Source organism: Epinephelus lanceolatus, chromosome 3, assembly GCF_041903045.1.
Source record: "Epinephelus lanceolatus isolate andai-2023 chromosome 3, ASM4190304v1, whole genome shotgun sequence".
Classification (NCBI taxonomy): Eukaryota; Metazoa; Chordata; class Actinopteri; order Perciformes; family Serranidae; genus Epinephelus; species Epinephelus lanceolatus.
The window spans coordinates 5967813-5993049 of record NC_135736.1 but is presented as its reverse complement, the minus strand read 5'-3'; the positions used below and the strand labels follow the sequence as shown (position 1 = coordinate 5993049).

Below are 25237 nucleotides of genomic sequence, written 5' to 3'. Positions count from 1 at the left end.
ATGATGTTTTTGTTGAAATCTGACGGAGATGACAAAAATCTGAGACACATCTTTAAAGGACCAACATTTTCATAAAAATCTATTTTTAAACAAAGATGATTATAGCAGTACATTTTTACACCAATATTATCCGTACGTACTGCTAGTTTTAGATTTTATAGGCTTTTGTTAATTGGAACAAGGCTGTTGGCACAGGGCAAGTTTAAAAGTTAAAAAACATGAGAGCAAGCAAAATTTCATTTATATAGCACATTTCATTCCAGGTGGAAGCACAATATGTTGCACAAAGTGTGAGGTAGAAGTTGTAGGCACAAAGTAAAGCCAGCAACTGACCATAAAAGTGAATCAAATCCAATAAAACTAAAAAAAACCCTTAAATAATAAAATTATAATAAAGATGAAGGATAAACCAATAAAATCTAAGAAGACATGTGTTAGTTATAAAAAAAAAGGATAAAAAATAATAATAATACTAAAAATAGACCATTAAAAGACAATAATAAATAAGAATTTAAACATATAAAAAGAACTAAAAACAGAACAAAATGAGATAAATAGACCAAAAAAGGATGATAACACATGAGTAAAACAAAACAAAAAAATCTGAAATAATAGATAAACCAATAAACCAGTAAAAGTAAAAGCCCAACTGCAGCCACTTCACCTGTTAGGGGTCACGGGGGGGGGTTGGAGCCTATCTCAGCTTGGGCGAGAGGCAGGGTACACCCTGGCCGCCAGACAATTACAGTGCTGACACATAGAGACAGACAACCATTAACGCTCTCACTCACACCTACAGCCAATTAAGAGTCACAAATACCTCGTAAATAACCTCGTCTGCATGTCTTTGGACTGTGGGAGGAAGCCAGAGTACCTGGAGAAAACCCACGCTGACACAGGGAGAACATGCAAACTCCACACAGAACTACCCTACCCTGAAGTTCAGACTCCCCACCCTGGGTCTGACCCTGAAACCCTTTTACTGTGAGGCGACCATGCTAACCACTGCACCACCATGTTGCTATATGATAAAATGAAACAAAATAGTTGTTAAAATTGTCATACTAGACCACTGGAATTTGAGGCTAAAAAGGAAGGTCTTCAACTTAACTTTCAGAGGTAACACTGTTGGGGCACTCCTAATGTCATCAGGTATCATGCAAGCATATCAAAGTATTTTATGAATCATATTTAATTCATATATAAAAAATCCTTTAAAAACAATGTTCACCCCAGACATGTAATTAGTTTGATGATAAGTTCTAATTTTAAAGCTTTTTTGGTATGACATGATTTGTCCCAGTTTCCAATATAATAATGGGTGATACATTTTGAAAAACAAAACATGTGACAAACAATATGTAAGTGAGCAGAGCAGTAGGAGAAGAAGTATTTCAGAGTATTTCATGACACCTTCCCGTCAATTCAACCTGATGCTGTTAACACACCTGATGATGTCAGTGCAAAAATATTTTTAGGCTAGTAGCAACAGAATCAGCAATAAGCTGCAAGGCAGAAAAAGGGATTGTTAGTCTGCCTTGGAGCAAAAGGAATATTCACTGTCACACTGTAAAGTAACTTTGTAGGGAACATTCCCTGACAATTAGCATTGTATTATTGCCTGAAACATGGTTTTCTGCATTGCTACTGGAATTTAAAAAAAAAAATGGAGCATCCCTAATTTGGCTGCATTTATTGTTCCCTGAATTCTTACAAGTCTCCCAGGCCCTGCTGCTGAAACACACAGCACGATGTTCACACCTCCCCGCTTCACAGCAGGAAGCTGTTATACAAGTGATGTGCACTGCTTACTCTGCCTCACCGCTGACGAGATCAACTTTTGTCTGATTCCTGTGTCTTTTTGCACCTTGCTCTGTGTGTGTGTGTGTGTGTGTGTGTGTGTGTGTGTGTGTGTGTGTGTGTGCGTGTGTGTGTGTACCTGTCTGATGGGCTCTGGAACCCGGTAGCGGCAGCAGGAATGTGTTAGGCGTACAGCTGTGTCCACACTGATCTTGTGGCCAACAGACACATACACAGGCTTAGAGCTCTTGTCGGAGCTTCGCAATGCCTGAACACACACACACAAAAAAATGTCTCAGGTAACTTATCAACTTGTCTCCCTCTCTGTGATTGTAATCGTCATACACATTTTGTTGAGTTTGACTTTTAGCAGGGTGGGTGTCCTTTGAAGTCAGCAGCAACAAAACAACATCTTTGTTAAAAGTATTTGTTTCTATTTTTTCGTGTGTCTGTCCTTTGCCGCACCTTTCCAAGCACTTTGCCTGAGGCGGCTGTGAGTGGGAAGCTGTCTCCTCCCTTCTGCAGAGCAGCTATCTGCGGAGGCAAAGGAACAAAAATCAAAGTCAAAAAAGATGTACAGCATGCCAATACAAATAGCAGCCGACTGAAACAAACTATTAACCTGCTGTGGAGGCTTCACACTCTCTTCTTATTCTTTAACCTCTGTGTGACTGCACTTTCACGTCCAGACATTCAGAGCTGTGGTATGTTTTAAAACTCCAAACTGAAAAACAAACTACGGTATCTTTTTTAAGGATGGCAAATTAAGTTCTTGACTGACAAAATACAAATAGTGTACCATAATACCAATATTTGCTGTCATTTTAAACATTTCAATGTTTAAAATAAAACAGAAATATTCCTACTGAGACTAAGAACTAAGTACAAATGTTGACAACCTGATGAAAATATTGCAATAGGCAACAAAAACAAAACTTGTTATTGTGCCTTTGCCTTTAATATACCAACTTTAGGGACATCAGTGAATGGCATTACAATGCAAAAACAACAGTAGGACTATGTGTGTTTTTATCTAGCTTTAGGACACTGTAGGATTTTTTTTTTCTCTGTAGGAAAATGTCATGTACCAACATCTTTCGTTAACTGCTGGTTAAATTTACCAATGAGTTTGTAAGAGGTTCAGATGCAGCTGGGAAACCAAACATTATGGTGGGTGATTGAACTCCTTGATCACAGTCAGTTGTATTGCCTGCTGTAGAATTTGATAGAAATTAAAGTTTTTATATTAAAAGAAAAAAATGTTTGATAAATTATTTAATTTAATTATTAAGTGTTTAAGTTCTTTTTTTTGCAAAATATTTATCAAAAAAATAGTAAAAAGAAGTTTTTTTTAACAAATATTGTCAACAAACGTCAAAAAGAATTTTGTCACCCTTTATTCAAAAACATTTTTGTTAAAAAAAAATAACAAAAAATATTCTAACAAAAGAAAATCAGTGACAAAATGTTGCTCGTCCTTATAAACTACAACACTCAACAAATGTAAAATTTTGACCAAACAATACTTTCAAATGCTGAGAAAATAGCAAGTGAAGTTGACCTTTGACCTTGTGGATATATACTATCATTTTATCATTTCATCCCATTTGACATTTGTGTGAAATTTTGTCATAATTAGTATATGAATTCTTGAGTTATGGCCAAAAACATTTTTTGTGAGGTCACAGTGACCTTTGACCACCAAATTCTAATCAATTCATTGTTGAGTACAAGTTGATGTTTGTGCCAAATTTAAAGAAATTCCCTCAAGGTGTTCTGGCGTTCACCAGAATGGTATGGACAAACTGAAAGCCTCCAGCCATGGCTGTTACTACTGCAGATTCATGATAAAAATGAATGAACCTTCACTCTGTAACACGGCTGTACAACCACAAACGTTCTGACAAATCCATCAGTGATACAAAAGAAGTGGAGTGGAATGGAATGGAATAGGATGAAATACAACAGAACAGAAGAGAAGAGAACAAAGAACAAAAAGGAACGGAACAGAATAGAACGAAACAGAAGAGATGAGAAGAGAACAGTACTAAACAGAACAGAGAACAGAATAGAATAGAATGGAGCAGGATAGGATAGAATACAATGGGATGGGATGGGATACCCCTTTTCCACCCAATTAGCTCAGGTTCTTGAACCAGTTCCATTCAGGATTCTTGGAACCTCATTCTATCTAGGGAACCAGCCTACCTTTCCACCAGTTTTGTGCGGAGCCATTGTAATCAAGGATGTGTCACCAACAGAGGGCGTTGAACAATACCCAGTGACAATAAACAGTAGTAGCAAAATCGCAGATTACATTTGTAATTTGTTTGTCTGCTAACTTTTGTTCTGTTATTACAGATATGTGTTTTACCCCATAAACAAGCATGGATGAATTACTAATGAGAGGTACCAAACCGCAACCTCCGTGGCGGTAAATAAAGCCCATTCAGAAGTGCCAAAAACTGCAGTTCTTGGAAAGACCATTTGTGGCTGGCTCCAAAAGCCAGTCAATCCCCACAGACCCCCATGTTAAAATTCCCAACATGACAGCAGAAATAAACATGTTTACAGCCTGGTACAAAAAAAAAAACAGTTTTGGTCTCTATAGCTAACTTCAACATTAATGACAACTGTAGAGGGGATGATTTTTTTTATATTACTCAACCCTTTGCATTTTATTAAGGTTTAAAGTTCCACATATTTAAGGGCGGGGCTGCTTGAGTGACAGGCTGTCTGATTGACTTTGCTGAAGTCTGAGAGTCAGATCCACCCCCCCTTCTAAATATGGTCACTTCTCTCTCCAAAAAAACAAGGTGATAACAGCTGAAATACCAAACTCAAGCCTTAGACTAAACCTGTAAGATTCTTCATGTTTCTTATTAATGGATGATGAATTAAAAGTAACTTCATTTTGAAAAAATATGTACATAAATACTTTTAAAAACATACTTAAAAACTTCTACAGAAACTTAAGTTTTAGTCTCAGTTGAAGAGATGGAGCAAAGTCAGAAGTAGTGATGTGGGCCGCTGTTGACAGTGTGCTGTGGGTTATGGGCCACGGCGATGAAGGGAGCTTAGCCTCCATGATGGATGGGGTGTCTGCTCTACTATGACTGATTACAGCAAGCAGCCAGCAGGGAGACAGGAGGGGCCACGCAGGGCCTCCGATCCCGGCTGGGATGAGGCCAACAATGTGTGTGAGTGTGTGCTTGTGTGAGAGAGGTTTGGCTCCTACAAAGCCAGAGTAGGACTGAAGCCAGAATAGCACAAGTCAGGAAGACAGAACAAGTCATCAATAACACACTAGTTTGAGTTACAGCCAGGGTATCAGTGAGACAGAGAGACATGGAGGGACAAAGAAAAAGAGGTGAGATGGGAGAAAAGGAAATTGAGAGGAAGAAAGGGGATGGGGTGGGAGAGGAGGGGAGATACACTGGAGGTAAAGAGAAGGAGAAAGAGAGGAGGGAGAGAAAAGAGAGGACATAACATCTGAAGGACGCTGAGCAGCATGAAATTCAACAACAAGGATGTCAGTTTCCCAATGTGTATTGAGGACAAAGAGGAAGAAAAGAGATATTTTTTCTACTGTTGTATTCTTTTTCTTTCATCTCAAATCGCACAGATAAAACACACTGCAATCCCCTGCCTCTATTCAAGCTTAGACACTTTACATTTACATCTGCTGGGCTTTCAGCTGCTAGAAACATACAGCGACTGAGCAGGTAGAGAGGGACTGTTCTGTTCAAGGACACTTCAAAAGGATGAATACAATCTTTCACGGACATGTGGCTGTTTAAAAGACTGTACATACTTCATCTCAGCAAGTCATCTGGTCCATTCTTTAATGCTAAAGAAAGTGCGGTTTCAAGAGTCACGTTTTAATTTCCCTGCACTGGAACAGGAGAATTTTTCCCAATCTGCAGCTTTATTTATTTAATTTATACATTTATTTATTCATTTTTTGTCGTTAATGCTGTATTTATGTCATTGTCTAGAACTGTAATAAAAAACAACCAAGTCAGGAAAATCGTTTACGTCAGTCTGCACGTCGGTGAAAACAACTACGAAATGTTAAAAATAGAAGCCTTGCTGGCTATACAACATTAACTGTTAAACAATCTATGTACCTCATTTAAAAGAACCTATGCAAAGTTTATTTGTATCTGGTTTCACTTGTTAATGAACTGCTCCAAATCCAAAATGTTGCAAAATCAAGGCTATTTGAATATTGTGAAGATTCTGAAGATACAGCCCAGTTGCCAGAAGAAAATGTTTACATTGTACGTTTGCACAAACCACAAATATGTTATTTGTTATTGTTATATTATTTGTACTTTTCATATGTATTATATCAGTATCATTTTAAAGTGACGTAGTACATAAGCTGACTTTAGCCCTGTTTTCACCAAGCAGTCCGGTACAGTTCAGTTCAGTTCAGTACGCATTTTTTCCCGTTTCCACTATGAAAAGTTGTGGATAGTACCAATGGAACCATCCTGTAGCATCTAGAGTAAGACTAAGACTAAGATGAGACAATGACAAGATGGCACTGATGGAATTAAACACTAAAGCCCCATTTCCACCGAGCAGTCTGATATGGTTCAGTTCAGTTCAGTACGGATTTTTTCCGTTTCCACTGAAAATGGAAAAAATTGAACCGTTCTTTACCGTCCCCATCTTTGGTCACCCCTCTGTTGGGGTACCTAGCACACAGATCTGGTACTAAAAGGTGGAGCTAGAAACACTGCAGTCCATTGATTGGTCAGTAGAGAACGGCAACTCTGCTCAGAGCTGAGCTGTGGCTGGTTTTGAAGCTTATGTAACCACTGTTCATACTGTGGCAAGTTTTAAACATATTAATAAACTATAACCATGAAATGAAAGGATGTTTTGCTGCCTCTAGCAGCAGCTGTAGACTGAGAAAAAAATAACCTAATTCACTGGGCCGACTGCCAGCAACTTTTATGATGGAACGTTTACATGTAATCTTACTCAATGCATGAGTTGACGATGTCCATCAACACACCTTAAATTTCACTGTGACAACTTTGACCCTGCCATTAGTTTTTATTGTCTCTCCTGGATGACATACAGTGTCCTCCAAAAGTATTGGAACAGTGAGGCCAATTCCTTTATTTTTGTTGTAGACTGAAAATATTTGGGTTTGACATCAAAAGATGAATATGAGACAAGAGATCAACATTTCAGCTTTTATTTCCAGGTATTTACATCTGGATCTGATACACAACTTAGAAGATAGCACCTTTTGTTTGAACCCACCCATTTTTCATGAGAGCAAAAGTATTGGAACATGTGACTGACAGGTGTGTTTTGTTGCCCAGGTGTCTCCCAATTACATTGATTATTCAAACAATAAATAGCACTGAATGTCTGAGCTCAGTTTCAGATTGGATACGATAGGTTTTGCCTGTGCAGACCGCATTTAGAGGTGGAACCAACATGAAAACCAGAGAGCTGTCTATGGGTGAAAAAGAAGCAATTGTGAATCTGAGAGAAGATGGACAATCAATCAGAGCCATTGCACAAACATTGGCCATAGCCAGTACAACCATTTGGAATGTCCTGAAGAAGAAAGAAACCACTGGTGTACTAAGCAACAGACGTCGAGCAGGTAGACCAAGGAAAACATCAGCAGTTGATGACAGAAACATTGTGAGAGCTGTAAAGAAAGACCCTAAAACAACTGTTAGTGACATCAGCAACAACCTCCAGAGGGCAGGAGTGAAGGTATCACAATCTACTGTTCGCAGAAGACTTCATGAACAAAAGTACAGAGGCTACACCAGAAGATGCAAACCACTCATTAGCAAGAAGAATAGGAAGGCCAGGCTGGAATTTGTCAAAAGGTACAGAGATGAGCCTCAAAAATTCTGGGAAAAAGTTTTATGGACTGATGAGACAAAGATTAACTTTTTCCAAAGTGATGGTAAGGCGAAAGTTTGGAGAAAGAAAGGATCTGCTCATGATCCCAAACATACAAGCTCATCTGTGAAACACGGTGGAGGTAATGTCATGGCTTGGGCTTGCATGGCTTCTTCTGGGACGGGCTCTTTCATCTTCATTGATGATGTAACACATGATGGCAGCAGCAAAATCAACTCAGAAGTCTACAGAAACATTTTGTCTGCTAATTTAAAGAAAGATGCAGCCAAACTGATTGGGAGATCCTTCATCATGCAGCAAGATAACGACCCAAAACACACTGCCAAAACAACAAAGGAGTTCATCAGGGGCAAGAAGTGGAAGGTTTTAGACTGGCCAAGTCAGTCTCCAGACTTAAACCCAATAGAGCATGCATTTTACCTGCTGAAGAGGAGACTGAAGGGAGTAACCCCCCAAAACAAACAACAACTGAAAGAGACTGCGGTGAAAGCCTGGAAAAGCATCACAAAAGAAGAATGCAAAAGTTTGGTGATGTCAATGGGTCACAGGCTTGATGTAGTTATTGAAAGCAAAGGATTTGCAACTAAATATTAAGTCTCATTCACTTTAATTTATTTTAAGTTTATATGTTCCAATACTTTTGCTCACCTAAAAATTTTGTGTTCCATTACAAATAATGCTATCTTCTAAGTTGTGTATCAGATCCAGATGTAAATACCTGGAAATAAAAGCTGAAATGTTGATCTCTTGTCTCATATTCATCTTTTGATGTCAAACCCAAATGTTTTCAGTCTACAACAAAAGTAAATGAATTGGACTCACTGTTCCAATACTTTTGGAGGGCACTGTACACTTTTAGTAATGAGTGAATCTTCAAGTGTTTAAAAATATGTGTTCATTTCAACAGGATTATGTGAACTGCATATTTTCTAATCCTCACTTGGAGAAAAACTAAGCATTGCGGAGCATTGTTCCTGTAGGTTACAGCAACACTAAACCCCTGTGCTTGCCTGAGAAGGATTAAATGCACAAACCCACAATTCTATTTTGTTCTGAAAATGCTGGCGTGCAACCTCCTTCTGTGGTCCAAAATGAGGTGCAGACTTCCGTCTGTGTCACTGGTGATGAGGAAATACAGGGAGTGATGGACAGAGCATTGAGTGACAACAATTCTGCCCACATTTAGAACCACTGTTTGTGATGGGAATGCTAAACAAACCTAGGGTCTAGGTACCATGTCTGAAAGGGTTACCTTCAGTTCCAAAGGTACCATACTGAAAGTGTTTGGTGGAAACAGGGGTCCAGGGGATGGTGGATGGCGTGTCACTTAGGCGAGACACCTCCAGCCCCCACAAATGCCACTCAGTCTTGCTTACATTTTTTCACAATGGCCACTCATGGTATTGCAGTCAAAAAAAATCCTTTGAGGCCCATAAGGCATTTTTCACATAGAACACTATTATTAAAGAGACGTCTATAACACTGCTGACAGGACACCTCAAACTGCAAACAATTATGAATTATGAATCTTTCTGTTGAGAATCTTTGATCTACAGAGGTTTTATAGTTGTGAAGCTTTCCTTGAGCAAAGAAAACCGATATTAAAATCAGTGACATTAACGCAATGTAAAGTCTGTGGGCGGGAGATACACTTCTGCACATACTCAGTGGGCCACATGTCGCGGAAGCTGACCACTGCAGACCACTGTTCAAGACCAACAAACAACAACACCATTTGTTTTTTAGCATGTCATTGTTGTTTTTCCTGCAGCTTTTTAGCCCCAAAAGTAGGTGGGTTTTTTTAGCCATCCATCGCCGCTTTTTTAGCAGGGCTTGTGCCCCAAAAACCAGGTACTTTAAGCCAAAACATGATCTTTTCCTCACCATAACCAAGTGGTTTTTGTGCCTAAACCTATGCATCCACACACGTGATGTTTCAACATATCCGTTACATGATAACGTGAAAATGTAATGTTTGCAGAAACAAACAATGGCAACATTTATTCTGGCGACTGGGTTGGAAGGTAGCTGCACTTGAATATTGTGAGTAAGAGGATGTTTTTCTGCTCCTCCCATTCTGCTGACCAGTGATGCCAATGTAGCAATTATGTTGCTAGGTTAAGCAACTTTTCAGACTACCCTGGCAACCTCTTTTTTAGAAAACCACCTACAAACAAACTAAGCTACTTTTAAAATTTAGAAACTTTTAGCAACTTTCGAAAAGTGACTCAAATGCTAAAACGCACACATGCTTTTCTTTTCTTTTCTCACGGTCTGTTTAACTGGCTGTCAAATTGAGTGACTGGCATTTTGAGTGACATCAGCAGCAGCGATGACTCAGCAATGACATCACATCATTTAGTAGCTTTTAGCAACAAATCGACCTGCCTGTGGCAACTTCCCTGAAAATTTACTTTACGGGAATGCAACTTAAGTACAGAGTTAGAATGAAAATATGGTAAAATATGGTTAGCCTAGCTTAGTCTAATTTGGCTCTGTCCAAAAATCCACCTACATACAACTCTACAGATTACAAATTAGCATGCGGTGTGTGTTTTGTTTAATCTGTACAAAAACAGAAATGTAAAACGACAAATTAGCAGGAGGAGTTGCATGTTTTTCCTTAGTCTTCATGCTAAAGCTGGGCAAACCATGTCCTACTATGTATTTATCACAAAGACATTAAAGACCAGATGGATTTTTTGTTTCACTTTTGGAAGGGAAGTAAATAAGCATAAAAACTAGTTTTAGTATTGGTTTGTACAGACACAATTGTACCACACATGGTTACCTCACTGTCATGTAAAGTAGCTTAACGGTGCTGTTGTTGGATAAAAACTAACCTACCAGCTCCAACTCTGTACTTAACGCACACATGAGAGTGATGTACAGTGCCCTCCAAAAGTATTGGAACAGTGAGTCCAATTCGTTTACTTTTGTTGTTGACTGAAAATATTTGGGTTTGACATCAAAAGATGAATATGAGACAAGAGATCAACATTTCAGCTTTTATTTCCAGGTATTTACATCTGGATCTGATACACAACTTAGAAGATAGCATTATTTGTAATGGAACACAAAATTTTTAGGTGAGCAAAAGTATTGGAACATATAAACTTAAAATAGATTAAAGTGAATGAGACTTAATATTTAGTTGCAAATCCTTTGCTTTCAATAACTGCATCAAGCCTGCGACCCACTGACATCACCAAACTTTTGCATTCTTCTTTTGTGATGCTTTTCTAGGCTTTCACCACAGCCTCTTTCAGTTGTTGTTTGTTTTGGGGGGTTACTCCCTTCAGTCTCCTCTTCAGCAGGTAAAATGCATGCTCTATTGGGTTTAAGTCTGGAGACTGACTTGGCCAGTCTAAAACCTTCCACTTCTTGCACCTGATGAACTCCTTTGTTGTTTTGGCAGTGTGTTTTGGGTCGTTATCTTGCTGCATGATGAAGGATCTCCCAATCAGTTTGGTTGCATCTTTCTTTAAATTAGCAGACAAAATGTTTCTGTAGACTTGCGAGTTCAATTTGCTGCTGCCATCATGTGTTACATCATCAATGAAGATGAAAGAGCCCGTCCCAGAAGAAGCCATGCAAGCCCAAGCCATGACATTACCTCCACCGTGTTTCACAGATGAGCTTGTATGTTTGGGATCATGAGCAGATCCTTTCTTTCTCCAAACTTTCGCCTTTCCATCACTTTGGAAAAAGTTAATCTTTGTCTCATCAGTCCATAAAACTTTTTCCCAGAATTTTTGAGGCTCATCTCTGTACCTTTTGACAAATTCCAGCCTGGCCTTCCTATTCTTCTTGCTAATGAGTGGTTTGCATCTTCTGGTGTAGCCTCTGTACTTTTGTTCATGAAGTCTTCTGCGAACAGTAGATTGTGATACCTTCACTCCTGCCCTCTGGAGGTTGTTGCGGATGTCACTAACAGTTGTTTTAGGGTCTTTCTTTACAGCTCTCACAATGTTTCTGTCATCAACTGCTGATGTTTTCCTTGGTCTACCTGCTCGACGTCTGTTGCTTAGTACACCAGTGGTTTCTTTCTTCTTCAGGACATTCCAAATGGTTGTACTGGCTATGGCCAATGTTTGTGCAATGGCTCTGATTGATTGTCCATCTTCTCTCAGATTCACAATTGCTTCTTTTTCACCCATAGACAGCTCTCTGGTTTTCATGTTGGTTCCACCTCTAAATGCAGTCTGCACAGGCAAAACCTATCGTATCCAATCTGAAACTGAGCTCAGACATTCAGTGCTATTTATTGTTTGAATAATCAATGTAATTGGGAGACACCTGGGCAACAAAACACACCTGTCAGTCACATGTTCCAATACTTTTGCTCTCATGAAAAATGGGTGGGTTCAAACAAAAGGTGCTATCTTCTAAGTTGTGTATCAGATCCAGATGTAAATACCTGGGAATAAAAGCTGAAATGTTGATCTCTTGTCTCATATTCATCTTTTGATGTCAAACCCAAATATTTTCAGTCTACAACAAAAATAAAGGAATTGGCCTCACTGTTCCAATACTTTTGGAGGGCACTGTAGATCTTCTCATTTCACTGTCAGGAAGAAACCACATGGGTATATTTTCTAAAATGCTAAACAACGTTTCTAAAGAAGAGACAAGGACAAGCTCTCTATGTATTTGTTCAAGCACTCAACACAATACTTTTGCTCTCAAGTGTTACATCCTCACATCAATACTTTCTGTGATTCTGTGTCTGATAAAGACAAACACACCTTTACTCTCGAGGCCCGCACATTTAATTACAGTAGCTGAGAGGAAGTTCTCTGTAACCTTCACAAACACTCAGACTGCAGGTTGGTATTTGAAAACTCTGTGTGCTGCCAGTGTTTTGGCAACTTTTTCTGACATCTAATGGAGTATGGCAGTATATTGCTTGTCAGTGGTGCGTGGCAGTGCGCGTGTAGATCCTGTAATGGCTAATCTTATTTCTTATTGGCTAATTTTCTGCAATTTGGTAGGGTGCCTGATATGGTTTGTGTTTCACAGATTACTTCACAGATCAAGTGTTCAAACATCGACACCGGTGTTGACCTGAGGCTTCGCAATTCTGTGCCGTGCCTGTAGACAAATTAGACAGAGCCCCAGACAGAAAATTACAGCAATATGGACAGGGAGGGAATTCTAAAATTTCATACGCAGACACTGATCTAAAGCTGATAGCTTGAGCCCAGAAATGCATGGATGTATTGTGCCGACGTTACCTGATACCTAAAATGAACATGCCTGAGCCACTAGGATTAGTATCAGCAGATATGTGTGACTGCATCCTCAGAGGTGACCATGTTTTGTGGAAACAAAGAGATCAGATTCTTCCCTACGGTGGAGACGGACCAACATTTTCTGACGCCAAAGCCACTAACAGTAATTGAGGGAGATGGATACACTCCTACAGAGAATTGAATTAGTATGTTCCACTACTGCATGAAGACCGCTGGGGTTATAAGCAGAGTCTCTTTGCCTGCTAATTGACTTAGCAGTAGATGAGATGATTGCTAAAGCCATCAACGCTGCTTCCCTTAGAAAAATTCTGAAATAACATTTATCACCAGCATCACAGGAAATCACTGCTATTCTAAAAACTGATGTTATCTACGAAGAATTTGCATGATGATATTTTTGTCAGGTGAAGCACCCGAGATGACTTATCATTACTGTCACCTCAGAGCAACAAGAGTTTCTCTCATCATGTTGGTGTTAGTTTGCTTCAGGTTGCAATTCTAAAACACTGAAGATCCAGCGGGACAACAGATAAATTAAAGGGTGTGTAAATGCATCTACAGTCCACATGTAGAAGTTAAACGCAATTTACTGTGCTTATCCTCTTACTTAAGACTGTATCAAGACACCAGAAGCCTGTGCTGTGAAGAAGGATTTGGAGTTTATAGCAAGGTGACTTTAATGTTAACTCTGGGTTTTCAGTACTACGAAGCTAGTTCACTTTTCACAGGAAAAATCACCAGGGTACCTTATGCTCAACAGTTAAGCTGCTCAGAGCAGGTTCATTTTAGATGAAATCGGCTCACAACCTGTTAACATCCTGACAACTAACCAATCATGACACTGGAAAACTAGAATTACTGCCTAGCAGTTGTATGTCTCCGCTAACCAGCCATATTATCATTTACATCCATGTCTGTCCATTCTCATATGTAGCCATGACACTGACAATGCTTCAAATATGGATGGTGCTGCAATAAAGCTACATGTCACAAAACATGGATGCTTCACACACATCTTTAACCTGGCAGCACAGATGATCTGTGCAATCAGCACAGTTTCAAGGTGGACAGCCAAAATTAGAGTCAAAACATAGTGTGTGGAAATGCATCTGGAGTCCACATGTAGAATAAAAGTTACGATATAAGTTACTAAAGTTAAATTAAAGACAATTTGCTGTGCTTATCCTCATACTTTAGACTACATCTAGACACCAGAGGCCTGTAACAAGAATTCAATTCAATTCAGTTCAAAACACTTTATTTGTCCCCGAGGGGCAATTTGGAGTTAGCATGCAAACGTCTGGGTTAACTCTGGGTTTTCAGTACTTAGAAGCTAGTTCACTTTTTCAGTGATAACAGTCAGGGTGTTAACAGTCTGTCAACACCCTGACCACTGACCAATCAGATCACTGGAAAACTAGAATGATTGCCTCGCGGTTGTATATCTCCTTGACCCAGTCAAGTTGCGGTTTACATCCATATCTATCCAGACTCATATGAAGCCACGACAGTTGACAATGCTTTAAATGTGGATGTTGCTGCGAAGAAGCTACATATTTTAACATTCAGATGTTTTATAGTCATCTTCAACCTGGCAGCACAAACAATCTATATAAACAGCAGAGTTTAAGGTTGACACCCAAGATTAGTGTCTCTAATTCAATATCTGACCAAAAGGAACCTCTTCTGTTCCTCAGTTATGACAATGAATAACAGAAAGAAAAGTGTTTTTGCAGAACATTATGTGACAATGAACTTGATCTTTGACCTTTTTAATATAAAATGCCATCACTTCATCATTTTATCCTATTAGACATTTGTGTGAAGTTTTGTCATAACTAGCATTTGAACTCTTGAGTTATACCCAAAAACATGTTTGGTGAGGTCTAAGTGATGTTTGATCACCAAAATCCACATTCTTGCCAAATTTGAGGAAATTCCCTCCAAGCATTCTTGCAATGTCATGTTCACAAGAATAAGACGGACACAAGGTAATAATGACCTTGACCTTTGACCTCCAAATTCCAATCAGTTCAGCGTTCAGTCCAGTTGGATGGATGAGATCATTTTCACATAATGATTTTAGCTGCATTTTATTTGTGCAAAGTTTTTTATCCACAGAGTAATGACCGACACTGTGGCGGATTTTACGCTTTGATTCATCACTGTAGCTCAGAATAACATGATACACCTGTGATGATGCCTGAAAATAATTATTAGTAAAATAATCCACACACTGTGATCATTGTGGCTCCAGTGATTATAAATCTAACATTTCGCTCAGACTGACCTCATCAGTTATTAACTCCCTTTCCACTCTTATCTTCAGGAGAAGAAATAGTCTGAAATTACTTTTTAGTAGTAGTTAAGTAGTAACTTTAAATACTCACTCAAACTTAAGTCATGTATGATAATACCTACATGTATATTAAGCCTTGATTTCTAGTGTTTCTACATCTTCTTACTCTGTTGTGAGATTTTTGGCTATTATTTATATTTCACTCTGTTAAATATGACTTTTTGGTGTCCCTTAAACAGAACACCCCTGCAGGTACAATAATATTATAGTTTCATCTCATATCACATGACGTGGTTTTGATGATGTGTGTAATTAACAACCCCTCTTCTTTTATATGCACACGCTCATTGCTGGATAGGAAAACTCAGACTTTACTAAACAAGTGGATAACCAGTTTCATGATACTAGTTAGCAGGATGGCCAATGTTTGGTTTAGTGAAACCAGATAACCAGAAGATATCCTGGGTATATTGAACTTGTTTCAGTATACAGGCCTCTGTTCATGAGACAGATTTTACTTTGACTTGTTTTTATTCTTTCCTCAACAGGTCACTGAGGCTCCAGACTGAAACAAAGTGAACATTTGCATATTAATGAAATCCAGTTTGTGCTGTCCCACAGGTTTACTTTGACCAATAGGTATTTGTTCCAGCTTGATTTGTATTCAGAAAGTCACAGGCCTCATTGTGCATTAACTACACAAGTAATAAAAGTCACACTGTCAAAACAGCCTACACGCTAACACACACACATATTCACATGCACATGCAGACAGACATGTAAGTGTGAGTTCACACGCACAATCAAAAGTAATTGAGGATTCTGTCCTTTGCTTTGTCCCTCTCTGACATTTCATTGCTTATTTTAGAAAGCAGACACACAACAGAAAACAGTAATTACACTTTGATAATGTAACTGAAATAATTCATCTATTGACTCTTGTCATGTTGGGCAGCTTTATATAGAAGCAGCATTTGTACACAGCAAGAAGAAACACTTTAGCTTTTTTACACTGATACGTCCTGTAAGCAAAGCCACAGAGTGACAAAACTCTAAAGTACAGGAGGGTAAAACAGGTGTTCTCACCTGTGACTGGTGCTCCTCACTCTTGTAGACACCCTGCACTTGTAGCAGGTTCTTGGCCACGCCCACACATGGCAGCCCTGACAGCACTCCCAGGTGACACGCAAGGCCAAACTCTGCAAGGTCCAAACATAGACCATGTCAAATCCAAACTTAGAGTATTGACTACTACACTATTGACACAATAGTGATGACTTTGTGTGATGTCATAAAGAAATATTTCATGGTTCCAAGATGACAGCCTGACACACACAAGACAAACTGCTGCTGAGGCTTTTTTTAAAGACACAAGACAGCATGCAAAATATATCCAACTGACCTCCGCAGTTTGCCGGGCTCACCTTGAACTCTTAACAAGTGTTTTTAAATGAGCTCAAGTGGATCCACATATAAATATCTGATTTAATAAGTTGACCTTACTGTTTGTCAGGTGTCTCCTGAGGGCAGATACATTTAAGATAAGCATCCAGTACTTCATCTTGTTCTCCCTCTCTGTCTGATAAAATAGCTCAAAGGAATATTTTGAGTGTCACTGAGAAATACCTTTATTTGCTTTCTAACCAAGAGTGAGATGAGGAGATTGATATCAACCTCATGTCTGTACATTAGGCAAAGAGCTGGAGTCAAGAACGTAAGCCAGCTAGGCTGGTTCTGTCCAGAGTGGGAAAAAAACCATCTGCCAAAACATCTAAACTGGCTTACATGTTGTATGTTGTTTCTTTAATCTGTACAGAAACAGAAATGCAAAAATGGCAATTTGTGGTTTCAGGGGGACAAACCTGTTAGGAGTCTTTGCTTAGGCTTTGTGGTAAGCTAGGCTAACCACGTTCTGACTCCAGCTCCATTCTTAATGCACAGACACAAGACTTATATCACTCTGCTCATCTCACTCGCAGAAAGAAAGCAAATTAACATTTCCAAGGTACTGAAAATGGACTTTTACATCTATTTAAAGGTGAAGTGTGTAAGATTTAGAGGGGTTTGGTGGCATCTAGTGGTGAATTGCAGATTACAACCAGCTAAAAACTTCTTTGGCTGCTCATTATTCATAGAAGTTTTTTTTTTTGGGTCTCTTCTTCTCCAAAACAGAGACCAGGCAACTACATGTTATGAATCAGCACTATCCAGCATCTCGGGGCTCACCCACAACATGCTATTGTGTGCTCACCCCTTTTCTCTCATAAGTTAGGTCTCTGCCTTTCACGAATAAAGAGACTCAGCGATAAACAGTAAAACAGTGAATCATGTATTTTCATATCACAAATCCATATATTTCTGATGGACTTTGACATGTTGCTGTGGGCGACATTCACAAAGGTCTCTTCCTTTCAAAAGCAAATGGACCAGGTCATTTGAACAGCAGTTTCACCTTAAATACCAGTGCAACTCCGGCGCTGCACATTGCAATTGGGCTTCTTGCTATGATGGCCGATGCGAAAATGCAAAAACACAAATAGTCTTATCTAGAGCTAGCGTTTGGTTTGTCCATTCTGGGCTACTGTAGAAACATGGCAATGCAACATAGCCATCACCATAAACAAAGACACACTCCCTGTGGAAATATAAACAGCTCATTCTAAGGTAAGGAGAACACAATAATTCATATCCTCAGGTGATTATACACTAAAGAAAACATAGTCATTATATGACATCCCATTCCTATCAACATATCCCCCTAAATCCTACACACTGGACCAATAACAAGTTAGGGTTGTTAACACAATGTGAACCAAACTTCTGACATCAATCGTTGTGGGGATCTGATGGAAACAGACCTTTCTCACAGCAGACATTTTGACTTGTTAGCAGGATAAACAAAGCCATAAACTGTTTCATTTTTGAGTAAATAAAACCTTATTTTCAAAATCCACCCATGACTCCTCATGCCCACTAGCTCGGTCCCTCTCGTGCCACATACACATCATACCGTTTAAACCAGTGGTTCTCAAGCTTTTTCATGTCAAGGACCCCTAAAATAATAGATGTCGTTAGGTCATGGACCTCCATTTAACAAGACCTTGCTTCAGGGATCTCCATCTGAAAAGATTTTGGTTGTTAAATATAATTATACAACAGTTAGTTCTGGCCATGCAATCTGATTGGTCGAGAGACAGTAAAACCATGACGATATTGGAGTACAACATCACGGTTATTTCACTGTGTATGTATCACTCTGCCTCACAGCTGATTGCAATCAACAATCAAATCAAAACTGACGGTTAGTGTCAGTTAGGTCAGCAGTTGCATTGTAGGCTAATTAATTCATCCACTGTCAAACAGCCAAAAATATGAATTTATTTCCTAAAATAAGTTTTGAATTGAACTATGAATGGTCATCAGAGGAAGATGAGGGAGAGGAGAAGCTGAATCCATCTGAGCACACATCCAGGTTTGTCAGTGTTTCATCAGCGGAGCTCAATGACTTGGAGAAAAGCAACATATTGTCAGATCAGAAGGCAGAGTCGGCTGTGCCTGTGAAGCGACAGTCCACCATGCAGTCACCAGAGACTTATTTCACCGGCTGCACAATTAATGGAAACGTGCAGATAAATGTGTATAAGGAGTAAGTGCCTGGCGCACCATGTCTGCGTTACATTGCAATGGTGACAGCGGAGTCCTGAGGGAACTATTTTTGTTGGTGGAAGACAAATAAAATGCTTAAATTATCTATTTTGTCCTCATTTTTTAACATTTCTTAATCAGCCTTGCTTATTTAACTGTTGAACTGTTGTATAAAAGCAATATCACCGAATCACAGCCGTGACAATATCACAGTACAACATCACTCCCTCTCGTGTGATATTGCTTAATTAAGACCAAAATTTTAAAGTTGTGAACTACAGTTAAAGAGATTAAAGAGACCAGCCCCCGACTTGTAATTCAGAGTCAAAGATCAGGGATTATTGATGATATCTCCCATTTGGTGAAGAGAACTACAAACATGTCAACAAACTGTTGGCAGAACAGCTGCAATGTTACATCAAAGTCCAACAAAATCCAATATTAACACTGATACAGTCGATTAAGTTTCATTTTATTATTTGTTTCTTATCTGGTTTTACCAGTAACAAACTGTTAAAATTATATAACACAACAAAATGAGCTAACTTAGGTTATCTATCTGGTGTGATTACAAGGTCAGCAACAGGACATTCTCGGAACCCATCGGCTGTATTCGGCGTCTGACTTCCGGCAGACGCCGATACAGCCTCTGGGGGCAGACCCCCGATTTTTTGGCATTCCGGTTTGATTTGGGCGGAGGAGGCGAATTTCCATTTCCAACTTCGGTTTATATATAATAAGTAAATATGCTGAACCATTGCAATGGATTCAGAGTTTGCAGTGACACCAATTATGTTCCGCCTCGTTGGTTCACCGCATGGACCATTTAACCTGGCAACAACTGCAGCCAGCTCAAACGTGATTGGTCAATATCACGCGGACTACAAACAGCCTACAACCGGAAACCAGGGCTCTTCCGCTCTTCTTCCAGAGGCAAGATCTCTGGGGTTTGCCTACAGACTCTACATTCACTGAATGTACAGTCTGTATGTAGAGACTAGCAGCAGGGTTAACCACCTTGAAATACCGCATAACACTTCCAAATCAATATAAGGGGTATTTTTCCTGTTCTTCCCACTCTGCCAAATTTTCATGACTGTAGCATAAGGGCACGGTCACACATGACCAACTGCAGGTGAGTGACCACTGCCCGCTGAGGCGCTATTCGTGCTGAACGTGGGCAGTGCTTAAAGGGAAATTTTGGTTTATTTCAACCTGTCTCCTATCGTCCTAAATTTGTTTCAAGTGACTAGTGACATATAAATAATAGTTAGCATGTTAGCCGTTAGCCTAGATACAGCCAGGGCGCATAGTAGCGTCAGACCTGTTAAAACGTAAGTGAACGGGCACACTTCAAGTGCAAAGTTAGTTCACTAAACAAGTTTTTTTTCCACAAAGACCACCTCATATCATTAGGATAAATGTCAGAGAACATATAGAAAATGACATGTAAACGTGTTGTCTTACCTTACCGGTGTGGTGCCATGTTTGTTTACCATCTAGCTCTGCTTTCCAAAGCGTGAGAACAAGCCGCAATCTCATACCGTGCCTGAAATCTCACGAGAACAAGCAGCAACAGCTGGAAGGCAGAACCGGACAGTAGCCTGAAAAGTTCATTCATTTATTTTATGAAAGATTTATAGAATAATGGCTGACTTTTTGCCAGACTTCGACTTTGTGGAGGAGGAATTTGATTTTGCAGAGTTTGATGGCCGCCCTTATTTATTTGAGCCAGAATACACTGACGAAGAGCTTCGTGAAATTGAAGAATGGAGGAGGAGAGAGAGAGAGAGGCGCAACAGGTAGAGGACGAGAGAGGAGGAATGGCTGCTGCAAGGCTGCGTAGCTCTGGAGATTGGTGGTGTACCTGTGAATGCTGTGCCCCAGTGCCCACAGAAGAGGAATGCCTCTGTTGCAAGGAATGGGACCGGTTGCAGCCTTATTTTCAAGGGCTGGATGTGACCGAGGATGAGACACCTCCACCTGGAGTAGTATCCAGCTGGGCTTTATCTAGAGCTCACGAGATATATTTCGGCCGCGCTTTGGAAAGCAGAGCTAGATGGTAAACAAACATGGCACCACACCGGTAAGGTAAGACAACACGTTTACATGTTGTTTTCTATATGTTCTCTGACATTTATCCTAACAATATGAGGCGGTCTTTGTGGAAAAAAAGCTTGTTTAGTGAACTAACTTTGCACTTGAAGGTTGCCCGTTGACTTATGTTTTAACAGGTCTGACGCTACTATGCGCCCCGGCTGTATCTAGGCTAACGGCTAACATGCTAACTATTATTTTTATGTCACTAGTCACTTGAAACAAATTTAGGACGATAGGAGACAGGTTGAAATAAACCGAAATTTCCCTTTAATGTGACTGACACAGAAAGCTAGCCTGCTATTAAGTACTGCAAAATATTATGTTTTTGGTAACTTTTCCATTTTCTTACATTTTCTTACATTCTTACATGTCCTGACTCACTGCCAGCCAGGTGGCATGTCTCATGTGGGGCTTATTGTATTTTACATAGTCAATATCAAACTACTTTGGCTGGTCAAACATACACTGCTCAAATAAAAAGGGAACACGTAATGGTCACAGTATAACACCAAGTCAGGTAAATGTCAGGGATATCAATCTGTCCATTTAGGAAGCACAAATTATTGTGAATCAATTTCACCTGCTGACTACAAGTGCAATGGAGAGGCAAAAGCAAGACAACCCCCCCAAAGGGAATTTTGCATGTGGTAGACACAGACAGTTGCTCTCTCCTTATCCTTCCTGACTGATTCTTCTCTAGTTTTGTGTTCTGTTAGTGTCCTTGTCACAACTGGTTGCATGAGGCACTACCTGCTACCAAATCAGGTTGCAAAGTTAGTCCAGCTCCTCCAGGATGGCACATCCATATGTGCAGTTGCAAGAAAGTTTGCTGCGTTTCATGGAACAGTCTCAAGAGCATGGAGGAGATACCAGGAGGCCGGCCATTTCACGCGGAGAGCTGGACAGGGCACCAACCCAGCAGCAGGACCGGTATCTGCTCCTTTGTGTGAGGAGGAACAGGAGGAGCACTGCCAGTGACCTCCAGCAGGCTACTGGTGTGCATGTTTCTGACCAAACTGTCAGAAACAGACTCCATGAGGGTGGCATGAGGGCCCGACGTCCTCTAGTGGGACCTGCGCTCACAGTCCAGCACTGTGCAGCTCGATTGGCATTCGCCAGAGAACACCAGTATTGGCAGGTCTGCCACTGGTGCAGATCATCCAAACTGTCTGATTTGACGGTGGGTCAGTGATGGTCTGGGGAGGCATATCCTTGGAAGGTCGCACAGACCTTCATGTCATAGCCAACAGTACCCTGATTGCTGTTAGGTACCGGGATGAAATCCTCAGAGTGATTGTCAGACCTAACGCTGATGCAGTGGACCCTGGGTTCCTCTTGGTGCAGGACAATGCCTGGCCTCATGTGGCCAGAGTGTGTAGGCAGTTCCTGGACGACGAAGGCATTGATGCCATTGACTGGCCCTCTCGTTCTCCTGACCTAAATCCAGTTCGGCACCTTAAGGATGTTATGTATCAGTGATTCTGACGTCGCCAAGTACCACCACAGACTGTACAAAAGGTCACTGATGCCCTGATCCAGCTCTGGGAAGAGATCGCCCAGGACACCATCCTCAGACTCATCAGGAGCATGCCCAGACGTTGGGTGTGAGTCACATTATGAGTTGCTGCAATAAAATTCACACAAGTTGGATCAGCCTGTGATTTCAAGTTTTTACTTTCGGTGTGATTTTGAATCCAGCCCTCAATGGGTTGATTTTGGTTTCCACTGACCATTGTTACATCATTTTGTTCTCAACAAATTATACAGTGTACGGGGCGTCGGTGGCTTAGTGGATAGAGCAGGCGCCCCTTTGCTGCATGTCACTCCCTCTCTCTCCCCCTTTCACACTTGTCTGTCCTATCGAATAAAACTAAAATGCCCAAAAAAATATCTTTAAAAAAAATAAATAAAAAATTATAGTGTACATTAGTGAAGATTTTCAATTTGAATTTGTTCATCAAGCTCTGATGTGTGATTTAAATGTTCCCTTATTTTTTTTTAGAAGTGTAGCATCAATCACTGACCCTTCACATATACTTCTTTGCTATTGGTTGAGGTTGCGGTTGGTCAGTTTACCAAAGTTGAACTCCATGCGATGCAAAGATACAAATTTGCTTTGCCAGAGGAAGCAAAGGTTATATTTTCCCCTCTGCTTGCACTGAATGGCAGTAAATGGGAGGCAATATTCGCCAATGTAAATTTTGCTCAGTTGTGACCCTACCCTGAGTACATATGCCTGCCAGCTCGGTCCCTCACATGCCACATTCACGTCATACCATTTAAAATATACTTAGAAGTAGCTAAGTGGGATAAAAATGTTCACATCAGCCCCTGACTAGTGACCATCGGCTGCCAATGCGATATTCATGCTGAATGTGGGCAGTCCCTGACGTGATGGACAAAGATTGCTAGCTTGCTAGCTAATGTTAGCTAGCCTCCTAATAAATACTGTGAAATATTATGTTATTGGTATATTTTCCATTTTTTTACATTCCATGTGAGATACCTGACTCTTTGCCAGCCTCTTCCTCATCTGGGGCACTTTGTATTTTTCATGGTCAATATCATACAGTATCGGCTGGTTAGACACAGCAACAATCTCCTCCACACATACTTCTTTGCTATTGGTTGAGCCTGAGTTCACCAAAGATGAGCTCCACGCGATGAGAAGATAGGACTTTGCTTTGCCACCGGAAGCAAATATTTTAATTACCCCTCTGCTTGCACTGAATGGAAGTGAACAGGAGGCGAATATTCACCAATGTTAATTTCGCTCACGTGTGACCATCCCTGACACCTAAATGGAATGCAGTCTTTATCAGTTACACCTCTGCTTTTCTTGCCATGAAATGTAAAAATGTTTGGAGAAAAAGGCCTGATGCAATTTTAGGTCTGACACACAGTGCATCCTGCTACGTATATATCAAAAAAGGCTCAAATACTGCGAAAACATTTCCTGTGTCAGCACAGACCAGCTTGACTTACCTCTGTAGTGGAAGAGACCATTTCCATCCACAAACACCACCTGTTGAGAGGGAACAACTGAAATTAATTTACCTATGGTACAAAACAAACTGGAAGCTGTTAACTGTTCATTTCAACTAAGCCTCGAGGTCTTTCATTCGGCAGACATTTTGACATGTCACAGCAGGAAAATACAAGTGTGATCAATAATGTTAATCATGGCTGCTGCGACACACAGTGGAGCAGAGGCATTGTTAATGGTATCTCCTCCACCTTTGTCCTGATATGACAAGTTAAAATGCCTCCTGTGAAACTGTTTTCTGCTTATCTACAGTCTCTGACCCCTGCTGCCTGTGCCACTGTCTGATGTCAGACATAGAGCATGAGATAGCACAGTGTCTTCATCCTGAGCTTCAAAAGTTAAAGTGAGTAAGAGACAAAGTCCTCACACTGATACTCTAGCTCTTCCAGCCCCAACACATCAATGAATTCTCCAAGCCAAAGGTGACTCTACAGACATTTTCTGCTGTGAATCATAAGTCACCAGGAAAGACTCACTTCAAAGGTTGCAGATACAGGAAGCAGTGACTCCATCTGTCCAGGGCTAAATGTCAGTAGAAGTAAAACTCTGTGCATGAGTGTGCGTGTGGTGGGCGAAAGTGTATGTGTGTGTGTGTGTGTGTGTGTGTGGGAGGAAGCAAGGGAGGCACGTGGGCTGTAACAAACAGAAGTGAGTGGGTGAGGATGAATTGGAGGCGACTTTTTGAGAGACAGCGAGAGGGGGAGAACAGAAGAGCTTTGTCACAGTAAATGCAATTCATTTGGTGTGTTTTAACGTGCATGTAGTTAGGGAAGTTACACCAGTAACATGAGCCCAATATTATCAATAAGTTGTTTTGTTAGGTGTGTCAGGGGTTTTACAATCCATCATTTTCATTTAATCACCTCACCTCCCATAGTGCTATTCATAGATCTAGATTGTTTTGGAGTGAGCTGCCAAGTGTTGGCGATATCATCTGTGGCCACGATGGTAGACATACATATATTTTTCACATTGGACAGAGCTAGACTAGCTGTTTACCCCTGGCTCCAGTCTTCATGCTTAGCTATTGAACAAAATGTTAAACAGTCATTGTGGCACCGGGATAAAGCCCATGTTATTAACTGGTGTATATCAACGCGGTTCATCCTCAATAAACAGTTGCCATTTTAACACATCTTAGTCTTAGCTTGTAAGGCTCTGCTGTCAGAACTCGGGAGCTAGGCT

The 25237-nt window shown here is 40.3% G+C and overlaps 1 protein-coding gene across 2 annotated transcripts in view; it reads right to left on the bottom strand.

The window, feature by feature from the left end:
• Positions 1–25237, bottom strand: part of LOC117255021 (endonuclease V-like) — a 120285-nt gene that overhangs the window by 83968 nt on the left and 11080 nt on the right. For both annotated transcript variants that reach the window (XM_033623560.2, XM_078166733.1), the window contains exons 4-7: positions 23992–24031; positions 16348–16460; positions 2266–2334; positions 1940–2068 (exon numbers count right to left, since the gene is read on the bottom strand). In XM_033623560.2, coding sequence (XP_033479451.1) covers positions 1940–2068; positions 2266–2334; positions 16348–16460; positions 23992–24031 — 351 coding nt within the window. The remainder of the gene's footprint in view (positions 1–1939; positions 2069–2265; positions 2335–16347; positions 16461–23991; positions 24032–25237) is intronic.